This window comes from Coptis chinensis, chromosome 1 (genome assembly GCF_015680905.1).
Source record: "Coptis chinensis isolate HL-2020 chromosome 1, ASM1568090v1, whole genome shotgun sequence".
Classification (NCBI taxonomy): Eukaryota; Viridiplantae; Streptophyta; class Magnoliopsida; order Ranunculales; family Ranunculaceae; genus Coptis; species Coptis chinensis.
This window is the reverse complement of record NC_141456.1, coordinates 15,558,276-15,575,927: the sequence shown is the minus strand read 5'-3', so window position 1 is coordinate 15,575,927 and position 17,652 is coordinate 15,558,276. Positions and strand designations below refer to the sequence as shown.

General features: G+C 44.3%; 1 protein-coding gene across 2 annotated transcripts; it reads left to right on the top strand.

Moving 5' to 3' along the window:
* Nucleotides 1-10,040: 10,040 nt before the first annotated feature.
* Nucleotides 10,041-17,288, top strand: LOC147522449 (agamous-like MADS-box protein AGL65). Of its 2 annotated transcripts, none has more exons than XM_086593478.1 (11): nt 10,041-10,768; nt 12,142-12,201; nt 12,306-12,324; nt 12,414-12,478; nt 12,593-12,608; nt 12,729-12,790; nt 13,945-14,041; nt 14,777-14,824; nt 14,901-15,028; nt 15,904-16,267; nt 16,865-17,288. In XM_086593478.1, exons 1-11 carry the CDS (start codon nt 10,584-10,586, stop codon nt 16,874-16,876), a joined length of 1,056 nt encoding a protein of 351 aa, XP_086449604.1. In that variant the 5' UTR covers nt 10,041-10,583; the 3' UTR covers nt 16,877-17,288. The 2 variants fall into 2 exon arrangements, with proteins under 2 accessions (XP_086449604.1, XP_086449605.1); XM_086593479.1 differs by lacking the exon at nt 10,041-10,768 and adding an exon at nt 11,764-11,879.
* The last annotated feature ends 364 nt before the right edge of the window (nt 17,289-17,652 follow it).

The window sequence follows — 17,652 nt, the reverse complement described above, 5'->3', positions numbered from 1 at the left end:
GGCGCTAAGCGAAGCGATATTGGCGTCTCTGGTGATCGAATTTGTTCCCAGTCTTTGGGCGTCCCTACGGTTGAAGGCTTTGAAGATGTTGTTTGAAAGTTGAAGGTCGGTTTTGCGTTTGTAAAGCGGCCTCGGCCTAAAACAATAAATTGTTTTCCGGGGTTACAGGCGGTTCATCTTTTCTTTATGCGTGCTTATGATCTTGATGTTTTATTTGGGCTGGATTTTTACGGGTAGACCAAGACTTCGGCTTATCTGGCGACTGTGGTCGATTTGTGGTCTTCGGTTTGCTAATTATTTTATATTAATGCCATGTTGTTATCCGTTGTTTTTCTTCCTTGCATATTGTATGTGTGTGTTTGATTTGTATGCCCGCAGGTTGGTCGACTTGTGTCGATCTTGAACGGTTTTGCGTGAGGGCGGTGTTAAGCGTCCTCTAGTTACTTCGATATTGAAATACGGAGGTGTCACATGAGCAATGGTCACTTCCATTCTGATCGTGCTTAGCGCGTGTCGCGGATATGGCGGTTCGCGAGATATGAAATGATGGTTGCCGGTTGGATTGGCGTTTGGCGTCTCGATGCCTTAATTAATTTGCCTCGGGAAGAGACGTTTCTTTTGCATAAATAGAACTGTTCGGGAGGCGATGGCATTTGGACTTCCTTTTTTCTTTGCTATCTTCCTCCATTTGAACGAGCGTGTTTGCTTTTGTTGGTCATCTCCACCGGGGTATGGTGTTCTTTTCGTTCTTTTGATCATGCTTGAAAAGATGCTATCTCTTCCTCATTGCCTCTTTTTTGTTCTTTTTGCTTTAGCTTTCCTCATGGCTCGTTATTCGCTTTTTTGGTGTGGGTGAGGCGTCTGGCGTGAGAGCTCTCCTCTACTGATGGAGGAGATGGAGTTCCATCCGCATGTGCTCGGTGACCGTGGCAAGAGGAAGGTGGTGGCATCGGGGTCAAAAAAGGCTAAACGGCCCCGGAGGTCGTGGCGCCCCACTGGAGGTGTGGTGATCAGGTCGCCCCATCGGGAGGACGGTGTTCCTCGGGCCGCCGAACGGATGGACGACCTGGACCAGGGGGGCGACGTCGCTGGTGGGAGTTCGCGCCCTCGCGTTGGGGACGTGGGGAGCGAGTTCTTCTACGTCGGTAGGTCGGGGAAGAAGCGTGCTGTGAAGCGTTCTGACTGCAGCTTCCACTCTGCGCCTATAGCGACCAGTCTTCTGAGGGGTATCGTGCTGGATGGGGACAAGGCTGAGGTTGAGGACGAAGATATGGATACGCTCCTGGGGACCATGGACATGGCGAGCTGTTTGGTGAGTATGCTGTTTGTTAAATTCTCAGTCGTTCTCTCTGATTGATTTTCGTTGTGCTTTTGTGCTTGCAGTTTCTTGCTGGTTATGATAAGTTGAAGAGCGTTGGTGCAACGATCTACGCTCTCGATGTTGATGCCGAGTCGGTTTGGGATGTCTGCGAAACGCTTTCGGGTAGCCGACAAGAGAAGGTTGGAAGCTATGTCGGCTAAATGTCGTCTTTATTCGCGATGAAAATGAGAAACTTCTTGCGTCTGTTGTTGATTTGCAAATGGAGATCCGCGGAGGTGACCGAGTACGCTGTGTAAGCAATGCGGAGGGTTGCTTTCGTAAGGCTCGAACAGCGTATACCGCGCTGTGTAGTGAGATGCACAAAATTTGGACGAAAATTATTGTCGGTGAAGAAGCGGATGGTGCTCAAGAGGCGGTATCGTGTTGTTCTCGCTGAGCTTACCCGGATATGTTCCCTCAACCGGTATTTGTTCGAGGATAAACATGTGGTCGCTCCGTGATGCTGATTTTGTTTATTGGTGAGGATACGTTTTTTGATTTGTCTGTTTTGATCGTGTGTTTTCTGTGCCCCTATGAGGGTTAAACATTAGAGCTGCATTTTCGGCTTGCCCGGCGATTCGCTTCTTTTGATTTTTGGGCTGGTTTCCACTAAAGTGGCGGTTAAGCTCCCTTTGGTATTTCGCGATTTGGTAGCCGACACTGGATTTTACGGGTAGACCGGCCAGGTCGGTGTTCTGGATCGGATTAATCTTGTATATGTTTTGGTTTGATTTGTTCCGGCTTTGATTCTGCGTCGTATTTTGGTTACGAAATGTATTCTTGCTACATGTTGTCTTTGCTATGATAATGTATGGGAATCGCTATGTGGCGTTTGATCTTTTAGGGCCGAAAGGGGGGGCTTTGCCTGTAAGTTCGTGGGCTATGGTGCTCACCGGGGGGCGTTCTTCGTTGATTAATCCTAAAGTGCGGTCCCCGTCTAGTAAGAATGAAAGAGGTTATGAGCCCATAAGCTCCTAGAGCGTCATGCTTTCGTATGGCGTTTTTGTTTAGTCCCGAGGCGTTACGTTTTACGAGGCGTTTCGCTTAGTTGATTCGAAAAGTATATGCCCCAACTTAGCGAGATTCGGAGAGGCGATGAGCTGTAAGCTCTGAGGCGTCTAGCGGCGTATATGGCGTGTTTAGCCCCCGAGGCGTTACGCTCTGAAGCGTTTCGCTTAGTTGGTTCGAAAAGTATATGCCCCCAACTTAGCGAGATCGGAGAGGCGATAGGCTGTAAGCTCCACGAGGCGTCCTGGCTAGCGTATGGCGTGTTTAATACGAGTTACGCTCTGAGGCGTTCTCGCTTAGTTGATTCGAAAAGTATATGCCCCCAACTTAGCGAGATTCGAGAGGCGATGAGCCTGTAAGCTCTGAGGCGTCTGGCGGCGTATGGCGTGTTTTAGGGCGTTACGCTCGAGGCGTTCACCGCTTAGTTGATTGAAAAGTATATGCCCCCAACTTAGCGAGATTCGGAGAGGCGATGAGCACTGTAAGCTCTGAGGCGTCGTCCCGGCGTATGGCGTGTTTATACGAGGGCGTTACGCTCTCTGAGGCGTTCGCTTAGTTGATTCGAAAAGTATATGCCCCCAACTTAGCGAGATTCGGGAAGCGATGAGCTGTAAGCTCGAGGCGTCTGGCGCGTATGGCGTGTTTAGCCCCCGAGGGCGTTACGCTCTGAGGCGTTTCGCTTAGTTGATCCTAGAAAAGTATAGGTCCTCAACTTAGCGAGACTTCGAGAGGCGATGAGCCCTGTAAGCTCGAGGCGTCCTGGCGGCGTATGGCGTGTTTAGCCCCCGAGGCGTTACGCTCTCTGAGCGTTCACGCTTAGTTGATCCTAGAAGTATAGGTCCTCAACTTAGCGAGACTTCGGAGGCGATGAGCTGTAAGCTCACGAGGCGTCTGGCGTATGGGCGTGTTTAGCCGAGGCGTTACGCTCTGGCGTTCACCAAACCGCTTAGTTGATCCTAGAAGTATAGGTCCTCAACTTAGCGAGACTTCGGAGAGAGCGATGAGCACATGTAAGCTCTCGAGAAGGCGTCTGGCGTATGGCGTGTTTAGCCCCCCCGAGGCGTTACGCTCTGGCGTTCACCAAGCTTAGTTGATCCTAGAAGTATAGGTCCTCAACTTAGCGAGACTTCGGAAGGCGATGAGCTGTAAGCTCTCGAGGCGTCTGGCAGCGTATATGGCGTGTTTAGCCCCGAAGCTTGCTCTGTGGGAGGTGTGGTTTGGAGATGTGAGTAGGTCCGCCATTTATGATACCTTCTTGATTTTCTTTTTATTTGAACTTTGTTGTGCACGGGAGCGGGAATTACAATCGTAATACAACTATTGGAAAAATTGCTTTAACAAGTATGTGTTCCAAGGATTAGGCAAAGACATCTTTCCTTCTTGGGTTTTAATCAATCTGGCGCCATTATAGCGACCGTTCCGCGATGTAAGGGCCTTCCCATGTTGGTGCTAGCTTAAGCGTCGTCTTGAGTTTTCTTCAACACGAGATCCCGGTTGAAAAGATCGTGGATGTACTCGTTTGTTGTAAGATCTCTTGAGGACTGTTGGTAGAACGCCACTTTCGGACGGTTGCTAGGTCGCGCCGTTCCTCGAGAAGGTCGATCTCGAGCTAGAAGCGAGTCATTAAGGCCTGTTTTCGACAAGTTCAGATCGGGTTGTCGTGATTGTCATTTCGGTGGGTATGGCGGCTACGTGCCATAGCATAGGGAGAATGGGGACTTCGCCCGGTGCTTGAAGCGGTTGTAGTCGCGATGAGCCCAGTATGTTCTCGGTGATTGGGCGGCGGCTTTTGTTCTTTTCAATTTTCTTTTCAAATTCTCGAATGGCTTTATTGCTGGCCTCTGCTTGTCCATTGCTTTGAGCGTACTGTGGTGTGGAGAATGCATGAACGATCTTCCATTTGGCCAGAAACTCTTTGACTGTTTTCCCTTTGAACTGGGATCCATTGTCCATCACCAGTGTATGTGGTAAGCCGAACCGGGTGATGATATGGGTCCAAATGAAATTTTTGACGTTTGATTCTTTGACGTGTGCTAATGGAATTGCTTCAACCCACTTGGTGAAGTAGTCTGTGGCGGCAAGGACGAAACGAAAGCCGGTGCTCTTCTGAGGGATGAACGGTCCCATAATGTCCATGCCCCACATGTGGAACGGCCAAGGACTCGCGATGTTAATCAGTTCGCGGTGTATGTATGATGTTGCCCAAATGTTTGGCATTTGACACATTTGAGGGACATACGCTTTAAGCGTCAATCTGCATCTGAGGCGAGTAGCCTTGGGAGATCGCCTTGTGTGGGCAAGTGGCGACCTCGGCATGGTTGCGCATTCTCCTTCATGAATTTCAGCAAAAATTAGCTGGCCTTGTTACGGCGATACATCTCGGTGAGGTCCCCCGCGGTTCGCGGAATAATCATGTCGTTCACCAAACAATAGGCTGCGTGCTTGATGTGGAACCTTCTTAGCTTTAGTGCGCTCCTGGGGAGTGTGCCGTCTTGGATATCTTGTATAATAGGCTGCATCGGGATTGACTCGTCGATCTTGGATAGTGGGAGCAATTCGCTAATTGTGCGGGCGTGGTCGCTTGGTAAGGCTGGTCGATCGACCCAGCCGATAAGTAATTGTCGAGGGACCACGATTCGGTTAATGCGAGTGGCTAAATCACGCCAAGCTATCTGCGTGGCGGTTTCGTCCGCAAAAAATGGTAATATCGTCGCTCGCTAAATGATGGAAGTAAATTGTTAACAACTTGAAGGTATTTGGAGAGGTTACCTTCAGCGGTAGTGTACTCTTTTGCAACTGGCGAGCGACCGATTCGCGAGTCACTAAAGATTTGGATCTCTTTTACTCGAAATTTGGATCGCGTAGCATTCCCATTATTAGTGCCGTACTCTCGCCGTTGTTGGGCGTTGCTAAGTCTATCTGAACTGCCTTTTCTACCATAGCTCCCTCGGGGAGACTAAGGCGATTCCATACCCACGCCTCGGGGTTCTTTGGAACCATCGGCGATAGAGACGGTGTGTGCATGCTTTCGCTTTCTTGGGTCGCGACCTCTGTTTTGACCTCCCAATTAGGGTCGTCGGTGGGAAATCGGCGAGGAAATCTGCCCGCGACTGGCCCTACGTGATATCGCGGCGGGGACGAAGTCGATGTGGTGTTAAGCCCGACTCTTGACCCATAATGCCATCCTTGTAGTCTTGTTTTCTTTGTGAAGAATCCTCTTTAAAGGAAGATCGCTAAGCACCTTGATTGGATGAGCCTGGAAATATGGTCTAAATTTTCGTGCCGAGTACAACAAAGCCAGGACGGCTCTCTCTATGTAGGAGTAGTTCTTCTCGGCTGGGGTAAGTGTCTTGCTTGTGAAGTAGATCGGCTTTTCTGAATTGTGTTCGTCCTTGAATAGGACTGAACTAATGGCGAAATCGGATACCGCCAGGTAGAGCCCCAGAGTTTCGCCGTCTGTTGGTTTGGCGAGGACGGGAGGTGTTGTGAGGTACTCCTTGAGGGTAGCGAATGCTTGGTGGCATTGATCGTTCCATGAGAATTGCTCGCCTTTCTTTAGTATTATGTAAGAAGCGGTCGGCATTTGTCGATGCTCGGATATGAATCGGTTGAGTGCGGTGACCATACGACAACTTTTGTATCTGTTTCTTTGTTTTGCGGAATTCGGGCATGTCGATGAGCGCCGAATTTGGTCTGGATTTGCCCGATGCCTCGTTGTGAGACGATATCGAAATTTTCGGAGGGCGCTCCAAAAGACACTTTTCGGATTGACTTCATTCGGTTCGTCTTAGTGCGGAGAACGCTTGCTTTCGAGGTGAGTGAGGTGATCGGTTGCTTTTGCTCTTGACCACCATGTCGTCTATGTAGACCTCCATGGTATCTCCTAACATGTCTGGAACATGTTAGTTACTAGCCGTTGATAGGTCGCTCCTGCGTTCTTTAGTCGACGGGAGAGCGTTGTAACAATAAATTCCTTGTTCGATGATGAGCGATGTCTTCTCGATCTTCTTGACTAGTGGTATCGATTGTACCCGCTATCTGGCGTCCATGAATGATAACGGCTCGTGCCCACAAGTCCGGGTCGACTAGTTGGTCGATTCTTGGTAGGGGAAAGTTTGTCTCTTCGGAGTTTCTTGATTGGCGTTGGTGAAGTCGGCGCACAATCGGACCGTGCCATTCTTTTTGGATTTGCCACTATGTTGGCGATCCACTCTGGGTAGTCGACCTTCCGGATGAAACCGACTTGTTTGAGCTTATCTACCTCGTCGTTGATTGCTTTTTGAAAGCGTAGTGACAATCGTCTAGGACGCTGTCGAACTGGTTTGGCACCAGGGTTGACATTTAACCGGTGGCATGCAACACTAGGGTCTATCCCAGGTACATCGATATACGACCAAGCGAACACGTCTTTATTCATAGACAGAAAGTTTACAAGTTGAGCCTTAAGTGTGGGGTCTAGGTTGGCTCCCACATAGACGAGTTTAGGGTCGTCTTCGGTTCGAGGTTCACTAACGCTTGTCTTGAGTCGTTAGCAGCTAAATGCGCTCGGCGCTTTACGGCGGGCTGTTAATGCGTGCGGGCTCTATGTTGGTCTTGTTGGCCGATGAGATGTCGAGCTGGGACGTCCTCTGTGGTTACGACAACGGGGTCAGAGATGACCGCTGTTGGCGTGACAACAAAAACTGGGGTAGTTCCCTGCCATTCTTCTGGTTGGAGGGGAGGTTGTGGTGGTATCACGAGACTCTGCTTGTTCGTGATGCTTTTCGATGGGGCGACCTCCATTATTTGAACTGTTGGTATGCCCGCTGCTTTGGTAGTGGCTGAGATCGGGGCTGGAGAGTGGAAACTCTTGCTGGAGCCCCAATCTTGTTTTGTTCGCTTAGCTCTCCCTCGACCACTAAATCCTTGGCCATTGTATAGTTGGTAGGTTAGTTCTTCGGAGGAGATGGGAGGTTCCTCGCTCTTGGTTGCGGCAATGATTTGGTTACAATGATGGGCCGGTGGTTTAGCCCGAAGTTCCATCATTCCCTGGGCGGGAAAGCGGATGACGATGCGGCGTGGATGAATGCGGCTGCATCGATGTATCAACGCGTCGTCCTAGAATGGCGTTGTAGGGCGACTTGGTATCTACGTTGGCTGGCGTGTTGAAGGCGACTTTGTCTTCGGGATCCCACCGAGGCTGGGAGGATGATGTCTCCTATTGGATCGACTCACGGAGCCGTTGAATCGAAGAGGGTGCAATGGGGTCTATGAAGACCGACTTTGGTAAGTTCATCTCTTGGATCGTGTGATAGAACAAAATATCGCGACGAGCTGCCGGGTCGATCAAAACTTAAGCTTGCCGGTCCGATCATCGATTTTGGCGTGGACCACGAGTGCATCGTTATCGCGGGGAGGCCGGACCTTGTTGAAGGTCGACCTCGGAGAAGGTGATATCTCCGTTCTTCTTTCCGAAGCTGCGCGGCATGGCTGCGGCTTGTGAAAGAAATTGTATACTTCATGGAGGGCCCTCTGGCGCCGCCGTTTTCCCGTGAGCTTGAGGCGGAATCATCTTGAAGAGTGATCATGTGGATGGTTACGTGCGTGCTCGCGACCTCTGGACGGTGACGGTGATCTTGATGGATCGTTCGGGGCGTCCCTCGATATGAGGCGACTTTGAGAAGCGATGTCGCTCCTTACGGGTGGGGACGCCCGATTCTGCGAGCCATGAGTTTGTGGAAGTAAGCCGTCGTCGGTATATTAGTATCTTGCTTGATGTGCCCCCGCCGATCAGTCTTGCAAGTAATGCTTAAGCCCCGCCAGAGGCCGTCGGTCACCGTGGCGGTTGGCGGTGAAAAGTAGCTTGATAGAGGGCTGAATGCAGGCGTCTGTTGGCTGCCTTATCTGCAGTCGGTAGAATGCGCCGCGCTTGATCTTTTCTAGTATGTAACTAGGAGATCTAGTGAGCTTCGCGAATTCCCGATCGTTTCTTAGTTTTAGTGCGGGCCGGTGCCGCTTGTTTGTCGGGTCGCTTCTAGAGGATGTTGCTGCTGCCGTAAACCTCTCCCTCTTGGCGGCTTCTTCTTCTTCGGCGTTTACGCTTTAGCAAAGCTTCTTGCAGTTTGATGTATTTATCCACTCGGCGCATTTCGATACGTTCGGGTTGGTCTTTCAAAAGCTTTGGTTAGGTCGGTCTTCTACGGGGCGACAGCGGTTAATGAAAGCCACTGCGGCAAATGATTCCTTGAGTCCGCTTTCCATGTCCAAGAGTTCGGTTTTGAACCGGCTTAAGAAGGATTTCATGGGTTTCCTCCCCGCCCGAGTGAGTTGGAAGAGTGAATTGAGGTCACCCCTCTTGCGTCATTTATTATGCGTCTTGGCTTGCGAGCAGTCGGTAAAATTTGTTGAAGCTTCTTATGGAGTCCGGTTCGAGGGAGAAAAACCAATCGAGTGGGCGTCCTTCAAGCTTCTTTGGAAAGAGCACGCATCGTAGATGGTCGAACTCGGTATTTGTATAGCGCAAGGCTTTGAGCATATCGTGCTATATGTTGGCTGGGCATGTGCGACCGTCATATAGTGGGAACCGTGGTTGGACAAAGTGCGGAGGGAGACCTTGTGAAGCACCCGGCGACAAATGGAGATCTTGGCGATAGGTTTTCAACATTTTACGCACTATCATGGTGGAATCCTTCTTGACCGCATTCTTGTCGAGCCTTTGGTTTAGCTTCGGTGATTTGTTGGTGGCGTTGATGGCGTCGTCATCTGCATGGTGCCGGCTAGTGGGGCTTTGTGTATCTACTTGTGCCGCGTAATGTGGCGTTTTCTTGCACGAGTTGGGCAATTTGTTGGTTCATTGTTCCTAGCTGGCGGCCAAAGTGTTGAATTGAGCCGAGGCTTACCATGCCGTGGGCTTGAGAATCTTTTGATTTGGTTTTATTCTTGATTAGTGTGAAAGTGGTTTGGTTTCTCAAGTGTCGAGACCCCCACGAACTGGCGCCAATGTAAAGGTGTGATATGATAATCCCTTACAAAGCGATCTACGGGGGGGTGATATGGATGGATGGGTGAGACCGAGTTCGGCTTTTGGAGCGAACTGCCTACGTATCTTACTCTGAGTTTTGGGGTCAGAATAGAATCAGGTCTGGCGTAGTTCATAGGAGTGGTATTTATAGAGATTCGGAGTATATCCTCACCCTCCACGTGTAGAGGATATCACCAACGTGGGGTGTGGATCATGGGAGCATGTGAGAAATATCTACATAGGTCTGCTGTGATGATGAGGAGTGGCGATCGAGAGCAAGTAGCTGCGGCCGTGTCGATGTTGGCCGGTCGGGGATTAGTGCAAGTACTCCGTCAGTCATGATTGCTTATGGATAGGGAGTATGTGTCACTTTGCCTGATGTAGTTCGCGTGATGTTGCGATCTGTCTTGTGGCGCGCTATTTGTTGGCTCGTGGATGCGACCTGATATCACAGGTCGGTACCTTAGTTCCACTATGCTAAGCGCGTGCTGTATAGAGAATATCACTCCCCTACATGAACCATTGTCAACCATTGGAGAAGAAACACCTGAGACTCAATAATAATAATAATTATTACACGGGATTTGTTGATGATGCACCACTACAAAAAGGGGTACGAAAATAGAAACATTCATCCTTCTAAAGTGGATTTCCATTACAAATCCCCCCGTGTTTTCTGGAGTTGAAACTTTCTTGCAACATATTTTGGTGGACAAGTTTTAAAATTTAACTCCTAAAAACATGCCCATTCTAGAACCTTAAAAAAATAAAAAAATCTCTCTCTCTCTCTCTGTGTTTTCCCATTCAACAAAATAAAAATAAAAAAATCGTTACAACATGATTGGTAGAAATCGTTGAAAAATAAGTTACACCTCCGGGAGTCAATCCCATACACTATCTTCCATATATATAGTTTCCTTACCTTTTTTTTTTTTTTTTCCCCTGTTTTTTCCTTCACTTTTTGGTGATTTTAAGGTTGCCTCCACTTTTTGTCTCTTTATTTGGATTTTGTTGATTAGGTTGAATTTTGTTTACGTAATTCTGTTGCGGCATTGTCTTCTTGGGGTGTGGTGGTACTTGTAATATACCCCTTGAAATATTAATATCATGAAAGTGGATTTTTATTTAAGTTGGATTTATACAGACAAGTATATTAATGCATATGCAAAATAGGTGAATGGTACAAAAATGAAATGAAACTTTGAGGATTTGCCGATGGGGAGGGTTAAGTTGAAGATAAAGAGATTAGAGAATACAAGTGGACGACAAGTGACCTACTCGAAACGGAGAGCTGGGATATTGAAGAAAGCAAGGGAGCTATCGATATTGTGTGACATAGATATTGCCCTTCTCATGTTTTCACCTACTGGCAAGTCTACGTTATGCCTTGGGGAGCGCAGGTACTCTTATGCCTTGATCCTCGTTTTTTTCCAATTGTTCTAGTTGCATTTTTTTAAATTCTAATTATGGGCACCTGCGATTAAACCCTTAGAGCACACAAACTAAATGATCTCTTCAATTTGTATGCAATGACAAGAATTTTTAGTTTCGACCCCAAGGATACTGTGTCCCTTGTTTACATGGGAAGTTTTCCCTAAGTTTGTGAAATTGGTGAAAATTTGATTCTGTCATCATACCCTATGAAATAATTTGCATAATAAAGTTGGTATTGGATTTGATGCCTTGTTTGAGATAGGCACTGTCTGAGGCGTCATGGAGATTTCCCTTGTAGGATTAGTGAGGGGCTGTGGGAAGAAGCAAATTTTGTTCTGATGTTACCCATAGAACAGGGAAATGTTGGTTAACAACAAGATGAAATCAACCTATGGATGTCGTGTGGGAAGGAATACAAATTTGCCAAAATGGGTATGTCAAAATAATTCGTTCTAGAATGTGTAATGACGTTTAAATCGAATTAAGGAAGAACCTTGAGGGGACCCCTGGCCTTAACACTTGTGAGTTGGTTCCTCGGTCTATTTCTCTGTTTTACCTTTCTTAGGAAAGGCCTTAGTGATTTCTCTGATTGAGTTTAGTTGTTTTCCATCGCTTGATGGTGAGGGTTTAGTTGCTTGACGGCAATCCATAGTTCTAGGTCTCCTCTTGTTATTTCCCGTGGCAATTTGTTCCCGACATTATTTAAATAGGCGTCAAAGTCTTTCGTGTTATTTCCCGTGGCAATTCGTTCCTGACATTCTTTAAATAGGCGTCAAGGTCGTTCAAAGTGAAATTGGAGATATAGCCCCAGTTTCTCATTGCTGATTATCTCATTAGTTGTCGATTTTTATTGTGGACAGTTGTATTTTGTGTAAAATAGCACAATCACATGTTTAGTTTGTTCCAGGGATGCTTTCTTCCTCTCTCCATTTAGAGGTCACAATTTTCTGCAAATGGTGCTTTAATGTGTTGATTGGAAGAAAGTTGCAGGAGGCTTTGAAAAGGATAGCTTCTTTCTGTTTTCGTTGTCTAGCCTGTTGTTAGTTGGAGAAGACTTCTGTTTTGGAGACAGATGAGGTCTGAGATTTTTATGTTTTGGACCTTTTCCTGGTTCTCTATGTATTTGTATAAATAGTCGTGTTGACTGAAGCTGATTTAAAGAATCTTTAATAGCATCTTTCTGTTTCTTTCTAGGTTTGTCAGTGATGAAAGCTCTTTATGAAATAAAATGACCTTTTGTTTTCGGTTTACTTAGTCTATCTTGGTTATATCAAATTATACTGTAATGTTTCCTTGTTGAACTCACAAGCCGTGTTCGCCTGTTTTTTCCCCCTGGCAGCTCTATAGAAGAAGTTATTGCCAAATTTGCTCAATTAACTCCACAGGAAAGGGCAAAAAGGTGATATTTAACTCATCTAAATATTATTAACTCCTTAGCATTATTATTATAATGATTAAATCTTCAATGCAATGAGTTGATTCTTCTGCATTTTGTTGAAACAGGAAGTTGGAAAGCCTCGAAGTAAGTCAATTGTTTTGGTCTGTTCTCTTTTCTGGACCATCAGTGCTATATTTTTAAGCTACGTTTTTCTGTTTCTTTTGAGAGTATAGGCGCTAAAGAAAACATTTAAGAAGTTGGACCACGATGTAAATATTCAGGATTTCTTGGGTACAAGGTACATATTTCTTGGTCTTACATTTTTCTTTTTAGTTTAGACCTTATTTTGTAATTTCTATTTAGTTTTGTACCTGACTAAGAAATTTGATATTACCGTTTTGCTTTTTTGCAGTACTCAAACTGTTGAGGTATGCCTCACCGAACTGAGCTTGAATGTTTTTTTTTTTTTTTCCTCATTATTTTTCAAACTGACAAGACTGTCAAGGTGTCAGGATTTTGATGTAAGTTGGTTGAACTGCTTTGGGCAGGACTTGACGAATCAATCAAGGCTACTCGAAGCTCAATTGTCAGAAATGCATAAAAGACTGAGGTAAGACTTTAGATAAAAATATTTTCCAGCTCTTGTATATGATCTCGTGACACTGTATTTCTATTAATTCTGTATCAGTAAGTATTTTAGCTCTTTCTATCTTCTACTGAAGGAGATATTCACACATCATGAACCTATATTCTGTAGTCAAGACTTTTTCTTTTGATAAAACTTCTGTCTACAGTCTACACGTTACACCTTCTTTGGTCAACGTAAAATGTAATTGAGCTTAGAAAACATTCTCTAGCTAAGATAGTGGCTCTCTATTTACTCTGTTTATTTGGAGCAGCAGAACGCATTAGCTCTTTTTTGTTGCAATTTTGACGAAGCATTTTCAGAGGCCTAAGGGTTAAGCATGAGTGGTTAATGTCATGAGCACTGCATGGCAGGAGTTATGAAAGTAAAAACTAAATTAGAAAATTTTGTACATCAGAAAAGTAAGGACAATATTCTGATGAATATTCTGAGTAAGGACTATATCAGAAAAGTAAGGACTTTAAAATTTTGTAGATCAAATGAATAAACAATCTATTGATGCTGTTGCTCAATTTAAAGTTTAAAGTAGTCATTACCTTTCAACACCAGTGTGAGCACATATGGTGCCGAAGTCCCATGCAAGGTGTCAGCAAGGGGGCTTGCGGGGCATCCATTTTTCCCCCCATTATTATCATTATTATTACTTTTATGATTATTATTATTATTATTTATAAATGATTTTTACATGGATCTTTTTTTGAGGTTCCTGATTGCGGAACAACTTGAATGAGAACTTTTGTTTAAGATGCAACCAACTTATGTTGCTTAGGTTGATCTGAGTTGCTGTAAATAGATTACTTATCTGAGACACGGTTTCACCTAAGGATCTTTGGAGAATTATTTCTATGATTGGAAGAACTATAGTTACTAATGCATGTGCCATTGTATTCTTATTTTACCCTAGTCTGCAGCTTCCACTACTATTTGTGGTAGACACATCTTTCGTGTTGCCTAGATATCCTTCATCCAAATTAAAAAAGAAAAAAAAATGGTATTCTTTGTTCTCTCTTGTTGCAGTTTGGGCCTTTGGAAGTAAATTAGATCTATACTTGTACATTTTGACATGCATGTATACTTGCTAAAAAGTGTGAAACTCATATAGTTCTATCATCTTGCAGCTGTTGGACCGATCCTGAGAAGATCAACAATATTGAACATTTAAGGGCAATGGAAGATTCTCTTAAAGAATCACTTAATCGTATCCACTCCCACAAGGTATTCCCATTGTTTGACCTGTTTCTGTACTCCAATAACATTATGTGGCATCATTCACTAGGCCTTTTTCCACCAATATCAGATTGCCTAGAAAATTTTCAGATAGGATGTTGTTGGTTTTTTTACATGGGTTCCCTCTTCGGGTTTGTGTCTCCTTGGTGAGTCCATCTCACCTATCTTGTATCACTATATCACTTTTTAGTGGTCGAATTATCTGACATGGAAAAACATTATGTTCCAATTAATTCTTCCAAGCAAGAACACGTCCTCCATTCACACATTTGGACAGTTGCTGATGATTGCGGTACTTCCAATTCGGCTCTTATTTTTTAAGAGCTCTCAACCTGCCCAGTGCGCTCTACGATTCATGAATACAAACACCGCACAACCTTCTTCGTGGCGAGGGTTTTTGTGTTCATTGTAACTTTCTTTTGCATCATGGTTTAGCAAATTCAGCAGAGGAATGCTGAGTAGAGCATCTTCCATGAATGTACCAAAAGCATGGGAGCGGAGTCGAGATTTGGAGTTGTATATTTTACTTAGAGACGTATAATCAAAGGTTGTACTTGTTACTTTCCTTTGCATCATGATTTAATAAATGTCACTAGAGTAATGACCATGGCCTCATGCATCATGTACAAAGCAAAGCATACGGGACTATAGGAGGGATCTGTTCACATAGAGAGGTACTGGACCTAAGAGTTAGTATTTAAGCACTTTAACTTCTATTGGCAGGAAAACTTTGGAAAGCAGCAGCTAATGTCACTAGAATGCACTACTCAGGTAACACTGGTTTTAGTCCTCCCTCTCACTTGTTTATGTAGACAGAGCTCTTATATGAATCATTTCATTCCTGTAGTTCCAGAATGGTATGCATTTGCCCTTGGGAATGGGCGGTGAGCAACAAGCGCAATCTATTTCATGGCTTCCCAATAATGATAGTCAACACTTGATGTTAACCGAGGACCAAAGCTTGCTACATCAGAGGTAAGCGGGATACGTAAATATTTGTGCTAAGGTTTTCTTCAAATGCGAGTAAATTCAGTTTGAACTTGGAAGTATCTGAAAATTCTCATGCTGATCTTTAAACTTCCATACATGAGGCTTATTTTTTACAATGTTTCTGAGCATGGCATTGTATTCTGAGGACTTGAGGCCTAATTTAACTCGAAGTGCAAAGTTGACTAGGGATAGCATTGTTTTGCAACTTATTTTGCTGTACTGACCGAAAAACTTCTATAGCAGTATACCACTGTTCTGTTACTTGCTTTGCGTGTATATCTATGGGAATCTATCTAAATTACCTATGTAAATTGAGTTTGTGCCAGTTACAATTTATGATTATGATAAAATGATGCCCCTCCCCCCCCCCACACACACACACACACAAAACCTCCTTTCTCTATCGTATTCTAATTAATTTATTATATTTAGGAATTCTTAAACCGCAGGCTCCATCTCCATAAGTTCTGACCAAGGACTCGTGAGAATAGCCCTAGTTAGTGGATGTCTGGTTTTGGTAATGGCCTTAAGAGGGCTTCATAGGGGGTACTCATTCATCCCTGTCATATTATATATGAAAATATTTGCTTGTGATTTTAGTTTTTACAGTTACCAATCTTCTAGTTACTTACTTTCGAGTGGCAATCTGATTATTCTAATCACTCTACGAAGTTCCAAAAGTGCTTCTTTGAAAGTTTGAGAAAGTAATTTATGTTGGGAAATAAACTTCGTAATTGTTATTTGTGTCGTAAAGATGTCAGGGTGAAGCTCTTTGATTCTTATCCTTCTATTGTTTTTCATGTTTCTATAACATTTGTTGTTGTGTCTTGATTGTACTGGATTTGGTTGCGTGTTTCCAGAGACTTGGAGTGCTCCACAGATGCTTCTGTTCCCAGCTATTCTGGATATTTTGGCACAGGAAAGCAGGCAGAGATTGATGGATCAGGACAGGATGGCAGCGCCATGCACGACTTAAACAGGAATGCTTGCTTGAGACTACAACTAGGTGGTCAGTACCATTACCCACCATTCGGTCTCAACTTTTTGTTGGATAAGAATATGAAACCTGATGGGAAGATGAATATGCAAGGGCCTCCTTTGGATTATCAAATTGGTACGAGTTTCGAAGCACCCAGGGATGGATTTGACACCAACCATCATACCTGGGGATCAAGTTCAGTACCTTGTGCCAATGGCATATTTGATGACCACTCCTATCAACAGGTACGAATCTGAACAGTGCCAATGCCATTTCGTCATCGTTTTTTTGTATGGTGTGATGAAATGCTGTCCTTTGATGCATTTAATATTAGCATTTAACTCCAGTGATTTGGGTTTATACCGTTTATTAATGTGCTATCTAGTTGGCCTCAAAAGAAGTTTTAAAGTGGTTTTAACATTTTAATGCCTCGTCTAGGTTCTTGGCTGTTAGTTTGCAGCCCCTCCCCCCCAAAAAAAAAGATATGGTAGCTTCTCTGTTGGACATTGACAAATTCACCCCATCTAAATTTTAGAGTTTAACTATGTGCCCCAATTTTCTGCACGAACAGATTGAACAGTACAGAGAGGTCTCACTTTTGAAAAGTACAGAGCGATTATAGTATGGTAATTTCATTGACGTGCTTGGTAGGCTAAGTGTTAAAGTTAGCGCAAGGCTTAACCGTCGGTTTTTCAATATTTACTAGACTGCTCTCTCTCTCTCTCTCTGGCTTCTAAGTATTCAAGTAACTCGAGTTTTTCAGTTGTGGGACTCTAGATCTAAACAGTAGACTTTTATAGGCTGCTTCCTCGTTCTTATGCGGCTGTAGTTTTTTCTTACAGCAACATAGTTGAGTAGCTGGAGTGATGCTGTCAATCTGTCAACTCAAGTGGATGATAAGCCAAAAGGCCTTGGATCCTCCACTACTACAAACAATTTTGTATGTTAAATATACAGATTATGTGGGTTGACCAAACAGAGGGTGTCAAGATGGTCGATCTACATCATACAGACAACAGAAGCCTATAATGAGAAGCGCGGATCATACTGTGAATGTTGAGACTTGTAAACAAGATGACAGTGCCGATATATGTCATCACATTACCTGATAACATATGCTTAGTATTTTTGTTCACTCTTTTTTTAACAACAACAGTACTATGACAAGGATGACTATCCATTCATTTTTGAGCTGTAACTGTAAAATATGTAGCCTGTAACGATACACATACAATCAACAACAACATTATGTTTTCAGTTCTTTCATTCTTCCCCGTGGAATCCTTTCCTTATAACTAACTAGATCTTCTTTTCTTGATGAGTTCCCGATCTAAAGTAATAACTTGTAAAGAGCGTTGGTTGTTCATTCTTTCTGTTTGAGAAGCATATCAATCGTTATGTGTATATTGAAGGTTATCAATGGGAAGAGGATATACAAATGTAATGCGTGTAATAGGAGCTACATTATGAGTCACTGAATGTAGCAAATTCCAAACCATCTCCAATCACAAGTTTTCCTACTGTATTATCATTCTGTAATCAAGCATGTGGGGATGTTTTTATTTTCTTTTTCTTTTTTTCTCTTACAGGCATCTGTTTTTCAATTACCTGTATCAAACTACATTCCCAT

Coding starts and splice junctions, on each gene's coding strand:
- LOC147522449 (XM_086593478.1), top strand. CDS start 10,584: ATGGGGAGGGTTAAGTTGAAGATAAAGAGATTAGAGAATACAAGTGGA. Junction 10,769..12,141: donor TTATGCCTTGGGGAGCGCAG/GTACTCTTATGC, acceptor TCCCCCTGGCAG/CTCTATAGAAGAAGTTATTG. Junction 14,042..14,776: donor ATCGTATCCACTCCCACAAG/GTATTCCCATTG, acceptor TTCTATTGGCAG/GAAAACTTTGGAAAGCAGCA.